A 17,503-nucleotide genomic window follows, 5' to 3' on the forward strand; every position below is an offset into this window, starting at 1 on the left:
AAGATCAGAGCAGAGGAGAGCAGTGGTTAGAAGATGGCTAGAGATGAACACTGAAGAGTGAATATGGTCAATTGCTCTCTGCATGGAGTTGAAGCCTTGAGCATCTCTGTCCAACGTAAGGGGGCTCCAGGCACCTAACTTCCTTTAGAGCGTTGCAGAATTTTTTAAGACCGATATTAAACAAGCTAACAGGGTTAGGGATTAGTTGAGCTCTTGTTAACAATTTTAAGTTTCACTGACTGAGCCAGTGGTTCCCAAACTGTGCGCCGTCATGAGTAGCGATGGGCGCCGCGCACGATTTGGGAAAGATAGCGTCCGGCCAGGCCTGAATGCTGCATGAAGTTTATACCAGCCGCAGAGCAACATACGGAGCAACATATGGGGGAGTTAAAAATGCCACCTGCAGAATCCGGGAACATGGTTTGGCCCAAGAGCGCACTGCCGCATTACGTGCGTACGTATGTACTTTCATAGACGTGGCATACGCAGCTCTGACCGTTATTGCTGCCCGCCGTGTTCTGCTGTGCCTCGTGGGACCTTCTTCAGAAGTTACCAAAATAGCCGGTAAGTAAGACTAGGGCTGGGAGTGTTGGTTTGTTGAACTGGCATGGGAGGGATTCCTGTGTGGTTGAGCAGTGAGTAGACCGTCTGGTTGCGTTTGTCCAACAAACAATGATGTGTCCTTGGAGCTGCTCCCTACAGCTCGGGTCACGGCGCATGAGGCTGTTGGGACCTATTTGGTGTGACCCTGACCACTGACCCTGATCGACGCGAGAACCCTATAATCATGAATAGAAAAGACTAACAGGCAGGGTGTTATCGATCAGAAAAGGGGTTTAGAGCCGTCCTTAGCAGCGGCATGGTAACTATCACACGGCGCAGAGAGATTTTAATTGGTTGCGATTCTTGAGGATAGAAACTGCGGCATAAGGATGACTCGTGCATGCTTATTCCAGTCAGTGCGTTTTCCCGCCGTTTCGCCTTCCAGCATAAATACCCTATCTAGAATGTTAAAGCCCCGGCATAAAACCAAAGGCCTTAATTATGATTTATTTTTTAACGAGCTCCGTGGAGCCCGCCTTTTTAGTGTACTGATGTAATGTAAATGCTGGTGATACTATTATTATTAATGGATGCCATGCCGATCTTCTGCCCAACCTCAGTTTTTTTACTACCTAGAATAGAAGTAGATTGTACACGATCTTGTCAGTATTTATGTATCCAGGACTAGTGCTCTCTCTGTCATACCTTTTTCTCTGAGCTTTCTAACCCAGCGCACCGATCGCTATTAGTAAAATTAAACTACTGGACTCACGGCACTAACTTCAAATACACCACAGAAAATGACTGAGTTGGAAGGCTGAGAAACCCTTTACTCCTCTTTGCTTTGTGGTTCAATATGCTGCCTTAATCCCAATTGAAAGCAAAGTCACTAACAGTCACAACCGCAGAACAAGAGGAAGGACTCCGCATTGAAGAAACTGTTCTTCAGCCAACAAACAAATAATAAAGAAAACGTACCCATCGACTGCCGACCTGAAATTTGTTCTTTAGCCAGGCATATGCAACCAAACACTATATTTAGGCCTACACAAAAAATAGAGGAACACTTTTATGAAGTAGTATTATGCAATATTTATATTAGGTGTGCTGGTGTGGATACAATTTATAAAATGTCCTTACTTACATATATGTAATGACAACACTGTGACTTGTACATTCACATAACGCCAGAAACTTCTGGAGCTAAGTCATGGAAACATATTTTGCTATTAATCTTGTGTATCGTTTCTCACTTAAAGAGTTTTTATTGAACAACTGTTATATTTTTATTTTGTTACAAATATGATTATAATACCTTCATTCCATCCCAATTAATTTAAGGAAGACAACAGGAAGTACTCCCGAGGTCGGGCTTACATCCCCCTCACCCGCCTACTGGTAAAAAGATGGTGGGGAGCCACGGCCAACTGCCAATTAGGTCAAGGGAGCCACAGGTCAAAAAAGTTTGAGAACCACTGGACTAAGTCAATACTATACTGGGATAACAGGGCTGACTGCAGCCGGATAGGAATATACAGTAAATGAGATCCAATTGGTGCTAGGAAGAAAGAGTCTTGTCTGAGAGAAGGCATAAGAAAGCACTTGTTTTATTTTAAAACCAACAACAATAGGGTGTAAACTCATTTCTATTGGAAATAACCCTTCTATTGAATATGGTGTAAGTATGACTTAAAAGGAGGGCAGAATAAAAATTCCACTACCTTAAGCACAAGTGCAATCCCTTTTATGTAAAGTGCCCAAGTATTCCAGAAGCATGTAATAGAGAAGATTTAAACAGAAATAAAGTAGTTGCTCAGTGTACATTTCCAAATGATAAAGCAAGATATAATGGGTGTTCAATCCATCAGAAATTAAAAAAACATTTGCAGTGCCACATGAAGAAGTATTACGATTATAGCTATAGTAACGTATGCTTCTGTAAACCAATTCTCACAGAACTACTTCAGTCAGTCAAAACTATAATAGAAAATAGAAAAATAGTTGTATTAAATATATGTTCTCTATAAACCTGTTTTTATGCTCCATATTCTGTACGAAATGCAGTGGTTGCTTGTGTTTTACCAAACTACATGTTTCGTCCATCATTTCAAAGGTCTAACTTTAAGTAACACTATTGCTCCATCCCAGCTCCAGACGTCACGTATAGTGTGACTGGCAGGTCCAGTCATAAAATAACCATGATGGTGCCAAGTTAAATAGCATGATCAGGAAAGCAGCCATAGAAGGCCCCAACACAAGCAAGCATAAAAAATAGTTTTAGGGGAGAGGGAAAAGAGAGTTTATGTGAATTTATCTGTATGTATGCAAACGCATTTCAAAAATTCAGACTTGAGAGAGTGTTTTATGTGCTTTTATCTGTATGCATGCAATTGTGTTGGCGTATGTGTGTTGGCATGCATGAGGTTGATCATATGCCCTTGCATAATGGTGATAACTCTTAGTATATAGTGGCTACTCTGACATGATGGTGTCCATCCCTGAAATGTTGGTGGCCAAGGCACGATGGTAGCAATATTTGACTAACTAAAGGTACACATGGCATGATGCCGCCCACACCTGATACAATGGTGGCTCTGGCATAATGGTGAGAATTACTGCCATCACCTGGACATCCTTAACATGATGGAACACCGCAATGGTATAATGCTGGTCATGGCACACTGCTGGCAAATCTTGAAATATTCTTACCATATATTTGCTGGGCCTGGCATACTGTGGTAATGTGTGACTTACTCTGGGCTTTGCTTTGGAGGATTTTCAAAATTAAAAGCCTGTACATGGAAGCAAAATATGTGTGTGGATTTCCATAAACTGAAATGCTGATGTTTAGGGAATAAAATAGTGGCACGTATGGCCGTAAAACCACAAAAGGCCATCAAGTCTGAGTTTGATGTCATGGTAATTCCTCATTCTCCATCTTCGTTCAGACAGGTCTGCGGTGTTTCCATGGACCTTGTAATTCACAATTAAGTACACAAAGCTATAAATATACAGCAGCATTTTCCTGTGAATTAAGCATGACTCTCATTGCTATCTCATTCGGACATAACAAAGCAGCCTACAGACATTGCACAACTCGAAATCAACTGCATCTGAGGTGAGGTGAAGCACGCATTTCAGGCCCCTCCATCTTGAAGATGGGGAGACCCCTCCAATCAGGGCTAGGACTATGCCTCCTCCCACAGGGGTGTGGCATCATTGAGGGTGTAGTCACCCAAGATCGGGTGCCCATTGGCCCTACCTGCTATTCCCTCCTTCCTGAAAAGCTTGAAAAGGACTACTGACTTGGCCCCAGCCCTACAGGCCTGTCTAAAGCTTCAAAGACCCTTTGAGAAGATGACGCCTGTCCGGCAGGCAGCAACTTCAAGAAACCTGAGGAAACCTGCCTGAACTTTGAGAAAGATTAGAACGCGGTTCTGTCACCAAGAAACCAACACAAAGGACTCCAGTGTCCTCCAGGTCAGCGAGTTCTGCCCACTCGCACCCAACGCCTCCAGCCCATATCCACCCGACGCCTCCAGCCCATGTCCAGGTGGACAACTGACCCAGCTGAATGTCGGCTTTGTGCTAAATAACTAACTGAAACTTAAAGATCAGGTGAACAGAATTACAGCTTGTAGGAAAGTGGCTCTGTATATACTGTTCCCAAATAGGTACAGTGTGTACAGAGTCCACAGGCCCCAGAGGTTTGGCAGAGGCTAAAGTTACATATAACCTTACTCTCTAAAGTGGTAGCTTGGTCGAGCAGTAAGGCAGTATCAGAGGACAGTGTAAAGCATTTGTTGTACACACTCAGTCAGCAAATGGTCTCACACACTCAAGAACTTAACTCTAGGCCAATGGTTTGTATATAAAAATATATGGTTGTTTTATTTTAGAACCAACAATAGGTATCAAAATATACTTTCTCAGAATGAGATGCTTTAGTTAAATACTTTGCAAATGGTAATTGACTTGGAATGCAATAGTTACAGTTTGTTGCAATAGGCAACACAATTTCAAACAATAAATTGAGCTCAATGGGAATTTTAAGTTATATGCAATTGATTACTTTCAGGATTACTTTTCTAACTCCAGGACTGGATCCTAGATTCACATCCTGGGACAGTTCTTGGAAACAAGTGAGTAAATACGTTTTAGTTACTGTTGTGATTTTTAAGCAATATATTTCTATTTTAAAAGTTGACAACTAGAAACTTTTTCTAATCAAATTACCAATGTTATCCTATGGGAGGAAATTCACTTAGCAGATAAGTAGGGTTATGGTTACGTTTTCTAGGTCAGTGTTGGATCCTGGATCCAGCACGAGTGTACCACCTGTAAGCAGTTGAGAGACTGCGTTTAAGTTATACAGGCGATTTTTAACGAATATTTATAAGTTTGCAAAATCGACACTTAGAAGAAATTTCACAGAAAAACAGTCAATGGTTTCCTATGGAAGAAAATTCAAGTTACGGGTAAAGTATGTTCCCGTTACTTTTGTAATCCAGTACTGGGCTCCCTGGGCCTTGGTGAGCTCAATCGACAGTGCTCCTACGACCCCCTACATCTCCACTTATCCCTGCTGTTGTTGGTCTCCCGCCTGCAGGCTCCGGTTTGACGCCTACAGCCTGTTTGTTGAAAGCAAAGTCTCCATTGACAATCACAGGGCACCCAACGCTTAAATTGCATCCTACCGCCCCTTATGCCGCTGGTGTTGTATGTTTGGTGCTGCTTTGTGTCCCCCCCCCACCCCGGTTACCCCCCTGCAACTGATTTACCTACCTGCAAGCAGTATGGCTTCTAGCACCCCCAGTCTCTATTGAAATGCATTGGGCTGAACTCCGATTTTGACCTCTGCACCTGGCCGCCATTGTGCCACTGGTGGTGCAGTTTTGGTACTCACCTGACCCTTGCTGACCTTTGGACCCGAAGACTGGGACTGTAACTTGCGTACTTACCTGTATAATCGCATTATTGTTTCCTCCACAGGATAACTGAACAGTTCAAAAATTGCACTAAGTGTCGACTTTTGAAAGTGAAAAGTATTTTTATTTAAACGCGTCCTTCCTTACCTTATTGCGAAGATCTTGGTCTTAAAATAAAACACAAACCAAGACCGAAACTGCACTTTGTAGAATTTAACTGACAGTATATACAATGTGTTACCTTTTGCTGCCAATCTGGCATATTTTTCCCATCTCCAACTTCTCAAGAACCACTCTATGGATTTACACAAATCCAAGAAAAGCACATTTCTAAGTAAAGTTCTCCTTTCATGCCAATTAAGCATTGATCTGTTCGATCGTTTTTGATAAAGCAGTGAACAAAACTTCCAGTAAGACAAAAAAAAAAACAACACACACACACAGACATCGTTTTGACCCCCACACCTTAACATTTTTCCCCTGCATACAACTAAAAGAAAACTGACATGCTAGGCCTTAGACGCATAATCTAAGTAAGTGCCCTATTTTGTGTAGATCCGTCCATGGGGATCAGTTATCGGCAAATCAAAAAACGCATTTTCAATGAACGGTTGTCTTGAACCATAACTGCACATTAGCGACCACTTTTGTGTAATATGTCTATACGGTTTTATATCACTTAACTGTGCAGATGTTTCTATGCCAGTGTTTTTTGCAGATGTTTCTATGCCAGTGTTTTTTTTGTAGAGTCTGCTGATCAGGAACTTTTCACAGATGTCTTCTGCAAAGATGTAAACTGAGCAAAGCAGAATGTGCGAGCTATGGTGTACGTTGTGCATCTTACACCGCGGGAAATGTAATTGTTTTTTCAGCGAATATATATCAAAGAGACACACACAGCACAAAAAAAGAACACACATAGTACAGTGCACAAACCTTTATACACTTCACAAGGCGCACAGTGCACACACGTGTACATTCAAATGCAGCATGGTAAAAAACTACACAACTTGACAAGCACTGCAAAATCAAACACTGCAACTATGATTGATTATTCACTGTACAATTCAGGAAAATGACACACTTGTTCTCAAGAGTACAGTACACAAACCTATGAAATAAGCAAGTGTGCTGCAATGTGCAGGCAAAAGATTTAAGTCTGAACAGGCATAATCTTGAGGGGGAAAAAACAGTTCATTTTCAGTGCAAGTCTTCTATCAAAACAAGTCAATGCCATGCCAACTATGCTCGAAATGTTTTCCAGGATGATTCATCCAAAGTGGCTGAGGAGAGACGGAAAACCACAAGGGTGCGGCATGAGAAGCGAAAACAGGAGACCAGAGGGGGGGAAGGAAGGCAGACCTGCTGCGAAGCTGAAACAAGCAAGATCACCACAGGGGCACACAAGAACATAGGGCACCAAGAGAATTACAGAAGATGTTTAGTAATCCTCCGGTCTCTACCGCTTTGACAATCTTCATTGTTTCCCCCAGATTCTGCCACTCAAAGTCACTCTCTGCGGAAGTAAATGTCTCCTTGTTTAGACCCATCACCTCTATTAGGCTTCCCTTATCTTCCTGCTCCGTACCATCTGAACACCCTTCTTCCAACCCATTGTTTCGCGGCCGCGGCAGAGGAGTTACCTCCTCTACTCTCGCTCTCACTATGCTATTGCTTAGCTCAGACGTTCCGTGTTACACACCTAGAATCTTCTCTTTACCTTTTTTCACACTCACTTTCCTCACCATTCTTTCTCGCCTTGTAAGCCTATGAGTTGTATTTTGTCTCTCACATACTCACATACATGCAGCACTCCACCCATCCGTGCAATTTCTCTAGCGATATGCTACCAAGTTCTTCAACTCTCAGTTCACCTCACTACCCTCCTATTCATTTCATTGTATGCTCAGCCACCTGGCGCACTCACCTCTCGACTCCTAAGATATCTTTCGCACAACTGAACGCTCTCCCCAACTATTTACCTGCTTCAATCTTGTGCATATTTTTTCCACACATCTGTTTCTGTATATATACACACACATATATATATATCTATACACACACACACACATATATATATATCAAATCCTAGAAATTCACGGAAAACCCCACAGTTAAAGTGACATTATAGTTAGGGCTTGAAATAACACAAAATGAACATTTAAATAAAAATTAAAAAAACACAAAACCTGAAATTCACATCTTCCACTTTACTGACCTAGCAACCTCGCCATGCACAGCTTTTCACCTCACATGTTACGTCACTCATGACATTAAATTACATAATGGATGACATCACTGGATGGCATTCCAATTGGCATCATTGATATTTCAACATCAGTATAAAGTCACTTTAATCCTTGTTTTTTCCCGTGAATTTCTCTGGGTTTTTTATGTAACGTATCTTACTTACCCACCTAAAAAGTCACTTTAACGTTAGTTTTTTCTGTGAATTTCTCGGGATTTTCTATCATATTCAGTCAACCCCCCCAGCTGAGCATGGCTTTCACGTGTATGCAAGGGGTGGTTGGTTTGCTGGGCAGGCCCTGCACCCCACCTTCCACAAATTCCCATTTCCCCACATACCCCCAACCCACATTTAATGTATTATTATTATGTTTTTTTAATTTGTGGGTACCACAGTACTTCCGTGGTACCAACACTCAAGCTTCACCAGCACAGTGCCATGCAAGCTTTCCCAGGAGTGGTATCATGGGGGTGGGAGAGCATCAACAACGGTTCCTTAAGGTATAGCCATGCGGGTTCGGCATTATAAAACAAGGGCTAGGAGGTCAGAGTGTGTCTACCCTGCTCCATTATACTACTTTTTAAAAGTAAATTCAAAACAGAGAGACCAAGTTCATGAGCCATGTAATAGTGGCCACAACATTTTTTTTATCGGGGTTGCAGTCAGCACATCAATTCTCTTGGTGCCGCTGGCAAGATCCCTCAGCCAATCAGAGGGCCTTATTTTTTATTTATTTATGGTACAGTTGGACTCCTGTGGCACCTCAGTAGGACCAATCGTCCATATATACCTAACCTTTTAACTACTTCTTGACCACCCTGAGCAACTCTTCGATGTGTGGTTGACACTAAATAAGGACAAACACTCTGAAATTTTTTGTCGTTTAGTTCAGCCGTTTTTCTGTATCGGAGACCAAAGTTTCCTATGGGAATTAACATGGGAAATCAACATTTTGGTACCCCTTTTTTCTTGGCCCTCACTTGATAGATCACCTTAAAACTTTCCAGGAAGGAGCTGATGTGCATATATATATTTTTTTTTTAAATAAAGTTTTGTGCAGGTTCACTGAATGGCTACAACTTAATTAGCAAGACAAAAAATTCTCGATCCTATGGAAACTCTGACATAACTGCCTCTGTGTTATGTATATATTTAGTCTATGGTCTTGTCCTCAGCTCCTCAATGCCCACCGTAGGAAACCAGATCCTCCTCTCGGTATCCTCTGTTTTTCTCAGTCTTATGTCTGCTTCTCCTTTTACATGTTGATAAAATAAGACTCATATGTAGTCACATACAACAAAACCCACGAGCTGCCTTTGTTCGAGGCTTCTCGCCTGTCCTTCGGGCTAGCAGCAACTTGCAGGCAAAACTAACACAGCTGTCAACGAGGCTATTGTGAGTAAGCTTTCTGATTATTATTGTATTTCGTAATATTGCTCACAATGATTCACTCCAGGTAGTCCACGTTATGCTGGAACAATAGAAAAGGTGAATGCACAGGTGTGACATATAAGAGCCATTCTTTGAGACTCAACGTTTAACTATAACAATATAATCCACCTTTTGTGTCTATAAAATGGTATTCAATGTGTTGCTATGGACTTTCTGCCTGGTGATGTGTTGTGGACAAGGTGTTCATTTATACAGTCTACTGATAAACCTAGCACTTCCCTGGCAGGAGTCCAGAGAGCACTGGTTCATTTACTAATAGACACCATCAAGCGTTTTCTTGCGAACTCTTGAAGTAAGTTAGCACCTTTATCCTGCCCGCAGAGTTGGCAGTGGGAAGGAAGTTCATGCCGATCGTATGCTCCTCAAACTAGGTTCTTTTTTCTATTGTCACAAGCATGTGGCTTTAGCATCTTCTCTTTATATTTTTTATTTTATTTCTGAAGGAAGCCTTTTGACCAGAAACACTGCACACTGAATTGTACACAGTACATTTCGATATTGTATTCTATTGTACTGTAATTGCATTTATTTAAATTTTACTACCCCGGACGAGGCATAGAAGCGCTTTTTCTGTGAGAAGCACGCTACTCCGAAACCCGTAAAGGATTAGTGGTGAATTAGTATAGTGAAATCTGAAAGTAATTTGAATGGTCGACATGTCAGTCTGTTATTTGAAGGAGAGTGTAGGGATAGAAGAGGGAAGGATTTAGACTGTATTTATTTATTTATTATTATTTTTGTTCGAGCTCACAGCAATAGGAGGAGGCTTAGGATGAGTAAAAAGGAGATGTAGGGGGAAGAGTCAGAGGGAAGGGTTTAAAAAAAAACAGCTTGTTTGGGAGATCTGAATAGTAAAAGAGGTATGACATGATGCAAGGAGGGGTAGAGTAGGGAAGAGTCTAGAGAGGGTTATTTGGGGGATCACAGTAGGGGTATGGGCTTTGGGATGAGTGAAAGAAAGGAGGTAGAGGATATATTGATAGAGGTATTGGGTGAGAAATAGGGTCGTGCATTTGGAAAGAGTAGCAGAATGAGGTTTGAGATGAGTCAGAATTGAGGTAGAGGATATATTGAGAGTGGTATAGGGTGAGAAATAGGGTAGTTCATTGGATATGCTGAATTAGAAGAAAAGTAATAAATATATAGATTTTTTTGTAATTCAATAGTGGAGCAATAGTAGATAAATAGTTATGATAAAAGATTTACTTATTTATGAAGTCACTTATAAACAAAGAATAATGTAAATATCAGTAATATGTGCATTTGTTAAGCGGAACTAACGAATATCTATATTTTTTAAAACAATTATTACACATGTTTATACAAAGCAATACACATGCTGGTTTGGGTGTGCGAGACCCTTCAAGAACCTATGTACAGTAGGAGATTTTAAAAGTGAGTACTCTCGACAGGAGTGGTATGGGTGGAAAGGCATACAGGAGGTCTGTGCTCCACTTGAGACTAAAAGCGTTGCTGAGCATTAGCCCCCTTGGAAACTCCAGCGAGCAAAACTGCTGACATCGTGGATTCTCTTCCGAGGCGAATAAATCTAACCAAGGCTCTCCCACTGCTCAAAGAGGCCTGGCACCACCTCTGGATGGAGACACTATTCGTGATCCGCTATGCAACGACAGCTGAGTTAGTCTGCCCTGGTGTTCAGAGAAACGGCCAGGTGTTGAGCCACCAGGGATATGTCCTGCTTTTCCAGCCAAGTCTAGAGGCGTAGGGCCTGCTGACAAAGGGTCCACGACATTATTCCACCTTGTTTGTTGCAGTACTACATGGCGGTAGTGTTGTCCGTGAACACCTGAACTAGCCTTCCCTTGAGAGATGGAAAGAAGGCTTTCAGTACCAAACTAATCACTCGGAGCTCCAGCAAGTTGATGTTGAACCCAACTTCCGCCGGAGACAAGAGTCCTCTGATCTCTACCTCTCCCAGGTGGCCGCCCCATCCCAGAAGTGACGCATCTGTCACCACTGCAAGATCTGGTTGGGGAAGGGAGAGGGGTCCTATCAAAGGCTGTTTACTATGTACAAAACTAGAGCTAGGTTTCATATGTGTGTGCAAAATAAGTGGTACTATTTCAGTTTTTTGATCGTTACTGGGGAGCTTGGAGGGACAATCTTAAAATGATGTGCTACATATAATCACATATAACAATTTAACAGAACATGCATCATTTATTATGGTTGACCAAGGTCAGTCACTGGAAGGTACAGAGGAAAGATGGGTTAGTGATCACAGATAGATGTTTGCCCTGGGCCTAGACTGAAGCCGTGAGACTTCATGTATTAGTAGGAAGTGAGAAAGAATAATTTTACAAACAATATTGAATTTTACACTCAGTAGGTTATATATTCCAGTGGAGAAGTGTAAAAAGCTCAACACATCTGGATAAGGATGGGGAACAAAGAGAATTAGAAGCAGTAAGGACAGCGGGTCAGCAGAGAACATTGTTCAATTGGGGACATAGCAGGAAAGATTCTGAGAGAGCTAGGGAAGTTAGGTACCATGTATGGCTTTAAAGGAAGGAAGAGGATCATGTAGCATGACCAGCTGGCTACGAGGTGGTAATAGGAAGTGGACGTGTGTCTAGGGAATTGAAGAAGGTTTGGGTGAAAAGTTGATCACTTTGTCGTGGAGGAGTAGTCCTACAGCAGGAGAAGAAGAGTAAATAAGTGTGAATGTTCATTAAGTTAACCTGCTTGCAGAACAAATGGATATGATGGGGGAATGCCTGACTCCTATTAGAGTTCACTGTTACCCCAAACTTGCTGACAGATGGAGAGGAAAAACGGTTTGGGGGAGATGGAAAAAGAGAGTGATGGGTGAAGTAATAGGGGCAAATAAGTACATGACGTTGATCCTCTTGGTCCGCAAACAGTTGAGCAAAAGGGAGTGAAGATAGATGACCTAGTCTTGGTGGACACCCATCAACATTGGTGTTGGTGAGGGGCTACCAAAACAACAGAAAATACAGCTTAAGAGGTACAAGGAGAACAAGTTGAGGGCTGCACTAGTGAAGTGCAATGTATCTCTTGTGGATAGCATGATGGGTGACCATGGTAAATGCTGTTGAGAGGTCAAGTAGGACATGGATGGAAGAGGAAAGATGGCTGTGACCAGAGGTTGGGAGTGTGGTTGACAAGATCCTTATTGAAGGAGATTTAATGGGTTGTGGGGTGGTAGAGAGATTGTGAGCTAATTAAACACAACATGTCCAAGTATTTTTGGGGAAAGAGATCGGGATTACTATGGTTGTTGTAAATCAACTAGGACAAATGCCAGGGATGGGAGAGTCCTTGAAAAGCTCAAAGAACTCATTAAAACTAACTGTAGAAAACTGTGTGTCCTTATTCTCTGTATGTCTGGCCTGGTGTCTGGAATGCTGAGAGTGAATAATGATGTAGTGCATGACTCGCCCTCGTCTCATCCTTGAACCTTCCTTAAGATTAATCTAATTGCCACCAAGAAACCTGTATAGTGGTGATATAGATAAGCTTTAAAGGAGCCAGTGAGCTGTCCCTGTGAGAGGAAAACACTTGCTTTGAAATGAAGGATGGTCCAAAGAAAGGAATATGTAGTTTGTGGCCCAAGATCCTGAAATCCAATGGCACATGGCATCAGCATGCCCTGCTGGGCAGGTGGAACCCAGTGAAGAGGATGTGCAGAGAATTGGAAGACTTCCAGTGCCTTACTACTCGGCCATAGTGAGGCTTACTTCTCTGCACCACATGAGCTCCAAGGAGCAGTGGCCGTTGGTGGGCACAGGACAGATGTTAGCTGAACATTTAAAGCAGTTACTGTGATTATGTGTGATTAGTGAGTAGACAGAGACTGAGAAAGAGGAGCAGGAAAACGTTGAGTGGTGTATGGGGGACTGCAGTTCCCGAAGAAGAGGAAGGATGCAGCATAAGGAGTTGCTGGAAGTAAAAAGAGATTTTGTTTTAGGGATTTTGGGGCCCAGAACAGCGATGACTGAAAAACTGGAGTTCAAAGTACTGTGGTCTCTTGAGGAAATACCAAGACTTGGTGAGCTCCCTAGTCATCTGCAAGCTCTCCGCAATGGAGATACTAGGATTTATTTTAATTTGGTCCGCATTGCCCAGACGTGGGTTCCTGGCTCACTGTGCCACTGGATTCAAGCTATCCTGGCTGATGAGGGGTGAAACCCCGAAACCGGTCCTGGGATGCTTGTTTCCGGTCCAGGGAGGACCTGGCTTGGCAGTTCGGGTTGGACTGTTCCCATGAGGCACAGGGTCAAGACTGATTTGCGTATGGCCAGGTCTAAACTGGGTGGCATGGTGAGCAAAAGAATGATGGATTTAACCCAGATCTCTTGACTGGAGTGAATATTTTGATTTGTTCTGCATTCCGTCCATCAATTGTGAGTCTTCTACATTTTTTAATATGGCCAATGGACTTTCAAAAAGATAGGAGACTAAGCAGCAAAAGCAGCCGTTGTTTGTCTTTCGCTAGTTTTGAAGGGCCAAGTGCAAAATATGGTAAGAACTAGATACTCAGGTGCACAGCAGATGCATAGAGTATTAGGTAGAGCATGTGGCCATGTGCAGGAGGACACAAGTGTTCACTGTTAAAGTTCATGGTGTGTGTCATAACCCTTAATACAAGTCCACTGATGGCAACTGCCATATTTCCTGCAATTAGTCGTGATCGGTATTTACTGGATGCTGCATTTTCGTTGATAATGCTTCGGCGTTGCCACAAGATCACCCTGACTGTGACCGTCTTTTTAAGATTCGGCCTGTTCTTGATCACTTTGTAGAGCGATTTTCAGCGATCTATAAACCAGGGGAAAAAATAGCTGTTGATGAGTCTTTGGTCCCACGTTGCATTGTGGGCCGTCGCGGGCACTAGCCTACCCACACAAGTGAGGTACCATTTGTATCGGAAGACTTTGGGAAATGCAGGGTGGGTGGAATTTTGTGGATCCACACAGATTCCAGAACTTTCCGTCACAGAAATCGGAGGAAAATGTGTTTTTTGTACAAAGTTTGAGATTTGTAAGGGATTCTGGGTAACAGAACCTGGTGAGAGCCACACAAGTCACCCCCTCCTGGATTACCCTGGGTGTCTAGTTTTAAAACATGTATTGGTTTGCCTAGGTGCCGGCAGAGCTAGGGTTCAAAATCCACAGCTAGGCACTTTGCAAAAAAAAGGGTCCGTTTTCACTGTAAAAATGTGGTGTGTCCACGTTGCGTTTTGGGCAGTTTCCTGTAGCGGGCACTAGGCCTACCCACACATGTGAGGTACCATTTTTATTGGAAGACTTTGGGGAATGCGGGGTGGTTGGCAGTTTGTGGATCCACGCAGATTCCAGAACTTTCCATCACAGAAATGTGATGAAAATGTGTTTTTTTGACAAAGTTTGTGGTTTGCAAGGGATTCTGGGTAACAGAACCTGGTGAGAGCCACACAAGTCACCCTTCTCCTGGATCCCCCTGAATTTCTAGTTTTCAAAAATGTATAGGTTTGCTAGGTTTCCCTAGGTGCCGGCAGAGCTGGGGTTCAAAATCCACAGCTAGGCACTTTGCAAAAAAATGGTCAGTTTTCACTGTAAAAATGTGGTGTATCCACGTTGCGTTTTGGGCCGTTTCCTGTTGCCGGCACTAGGCCTACCCACACAAGTGAGGTACCATTTTCATCGGGAGACTTAGGGGAACACAGAATCATAGAACAACTGTTATTACCTATTGACCTATGCATTTTTGCCTTCCAAATGTGAGACAATGTGTAAATAAGAAGTCACATTGAAAAATATCCTAAAATTCAGATGCTAGAATGGGTACCCACAATGTGCAACTAGATACTGTTTCTCAACTCTATATTTTATTCCCATTTTGGAAATACATAGGTGTCTTTGATACCAATTTTTCACTCTTTAGATTTTACCAAATGAATTGCTATTTACCCAGTACATAGTGAAAAACCATTGCAAGACGATACTCAGTTTATGGCTCTGGGTTCCTCGGGTACTTGGTGAACCTACAAGTCTTGTATATCCCCACAACCATAAGGGTCATGCGGATGTAACAGATATTGCTTCAAAAAATCTGTCATACTTGGCAGAAGTTACAGGTGAAAACGTTGGCACAGATAGCTGTTTTTTTCAACTTATTTTCAATTTCTTTTATTGTCAACTGTTAGTTTCTATAAAAAAAAACCTTGAAGGATCTACAAAAATAACCCCTTGCTGAATTCAGAATTTTGTCTACTTTTCAGAAACGTATAGCATTCCCAGATCCATTATTACTTTCATACCCACTTCTACCTCTAACTGGAAGGAGGTTGAAAGCACAAAAAGTAGCAAAAACAGGCTAAGTCCCAGTAAAATGCCAAAACTGTATTAAAATGTTTGCTTTTCTGAAAAAAGTAAGCTTGTCCATGAAAGCTGGGAAGATGATGATTTCAGCACCACAAACCCTTTGTTGACACCATTTGCAGGGAAAAAAACAGCCGCTTTCTTCTGCAGCACATTTTCCCCAATTTAAAAAAAAAAAAATAGAAAATGTTGCTCTATTTTGGCTAATTTCTGTGTCACCTCCATGGGAATCCACAAACCCTGGGTACTTTTAAAATCCCCATGATGTTGAAAGTAAAGGATGCAAATTTGGCGTGGATTCCTTATGTGGTCAAATTGTTACAGTGTCCTAAGCGCGAACTACCCCAAATAGCCAAAAGAAGGCTTAGCATGGTGGAGGGGGGGCCTAGCAGTGAAAGGGTTAAGGGAGATTTTAGAACAGTGGAATGTTTACACTTTTAGACCCAGTATCACTCTCCCATTTAATTCTCTACCAGCCACCTCACCAATCCATCTGCCTATATCCGACATCATAACATGCCCTAGTTTAAGGCTAAAAACACATCACAACGTTCATATACTGCGTGAGATATTTGATGTGGTTATTCTGCTCATTTGAGTTTATTCTGCCTTAAATTATAAAATAGCAGCCTAAACAAATGAATACAAAAAATATGTATATCGATACAGCTCTAGCATGGATGTTTTAACCAGGATCACACATCAAGGAATATCCCTGCTGTGAGCTAGTCCAAGGACATTACACACAAGAGGTGGGACGGAAGCGGGGAAGGGACAGAAGCAAAGGTGGGGCGCAGATGGCTTACAGAGGTAGAGCATTACACATTTTGCAGCAGGGGTCATTCTATGAATGGGACACCATTAAGTAAATGACATGGATAGAATGACACTAAAATGATCATTTAGGTGCGATGAAAATGTAGTTCAACTGTTGAGTAAGGTATAATTTTCTGTTCCTGGCTAAATATAAATCTTCCTCCGAATACTTACATTCCGGTGTAGATCACTCGGCCCTGTTGGTTCTGGAGACGCGTTTTGGCCAGATCAATGGGAAACACGCATGTCACGCCCACCAGCCCAGCTATGCCACCATTGATCAACTTCGCTGTCAAACTACAACGAAATAATGAGGGGAGTAGGGTTAGTGGCGTAATTAGAATGAGATAGATGTTAACAACAAGTCTGCGGATTTCCTGTGTCAAACACTTTTTTAAATTAAACATAATTCCTCCATTTTCCTAAACTCCATTTTTCTCACCTCCTAAATAACATGGATGATGTTGACACAGTGTTTGGTCACTAATACAGTGAAAAAAAATACATATTGCATTTGAACAATATTTGAAATTTGTAGATTGTGGAAAACAGAAAAAACGGGTTGTAGTCCCAAGTGAATCCAATTTCTGCATAAGGCAAAATGCTGCACACATCAACTCAGTGTGATGTGCCCATAATGCATTTCTGGTTTAAAGGGGACATCCAGTCAAAAGTAAAACAATTCTCTTTTAACCCAATCTTACATCATCAGCAAGCTCCAACAATAAGGGAAGTGGAATATCCTATTGTCGGATGACGTCTAGTTGGCTTCTAAAACATATATCATTCACGAGGACCAGGTAGCCCCATTGAATTCTTGGGTCGTATGTTATTGTGGTACTTTTGTATACTCCCCTGGAGAGGTGTGGCTCACTGGTTAGAGGCGGCAGATCCGCAAGCAGAGAATCGGCCAGGGACCAGGGTTCAATTCCCGACGCGGCAGGGTTGTGGGCCAGGGTCAAAACGGACTCGATAATTCTCGCCTCGGTACCTACTCTAACCAGGAACACACTCGGCTACTCTGGGCATTAGCTTGCCTCATCTCCACAACGGCCCCCCACATTCGCCGGGGATGCCTGGTTTCACCTTGGAGATACCCAGGAGGGACCATCTCACAGGGATAGCCAGGACGGGTTCCCCAGCGGTCTACAGCGCCACGACGCCTCAGGGCA

General features: G+C 42.4%; 1 protein-coding gene across 4 annotated transcripts in view; it reads right to left on the bottom strand.

Moving 5' to 3' along the window:
- The window catches only part of SLC25A18 (solute carrier family 25 member 18), a 284,586-nt gene that overhangs the window by 69,068 nt on the left and 198,015 nt on the right, over positions 1 to 17,503 (bottom strand). For all 4 annotated transcript variants that reach the window (XM_085652170.1, XM_085652171.1, XM_085652172.1 and 1 more), the window contains one exon: positions 16,506 to 16,628. In XM_085652170.1, coding sequence (XP_085508296.1) covers positions 16,506 to 16,628 — 123 coding nt within the window. The remainder of the gene's footprint in view (positions 1 to 16,505; positions 16,629 to 17,503) is intronic.

The sequence above is a fragment of the Triturus cristatus genome, chromosome 4_1, assembly GCF_964204655.1.
Source record: "Triturus cristatus chromosome 4_1, aTriCri1.1, whole genome shotgun sequence".
NCBI lineage: Eukaryota > Metazoa > Chordata > Amphibia > Caudata > Salamandridae > Triturus > Triturus cristatus.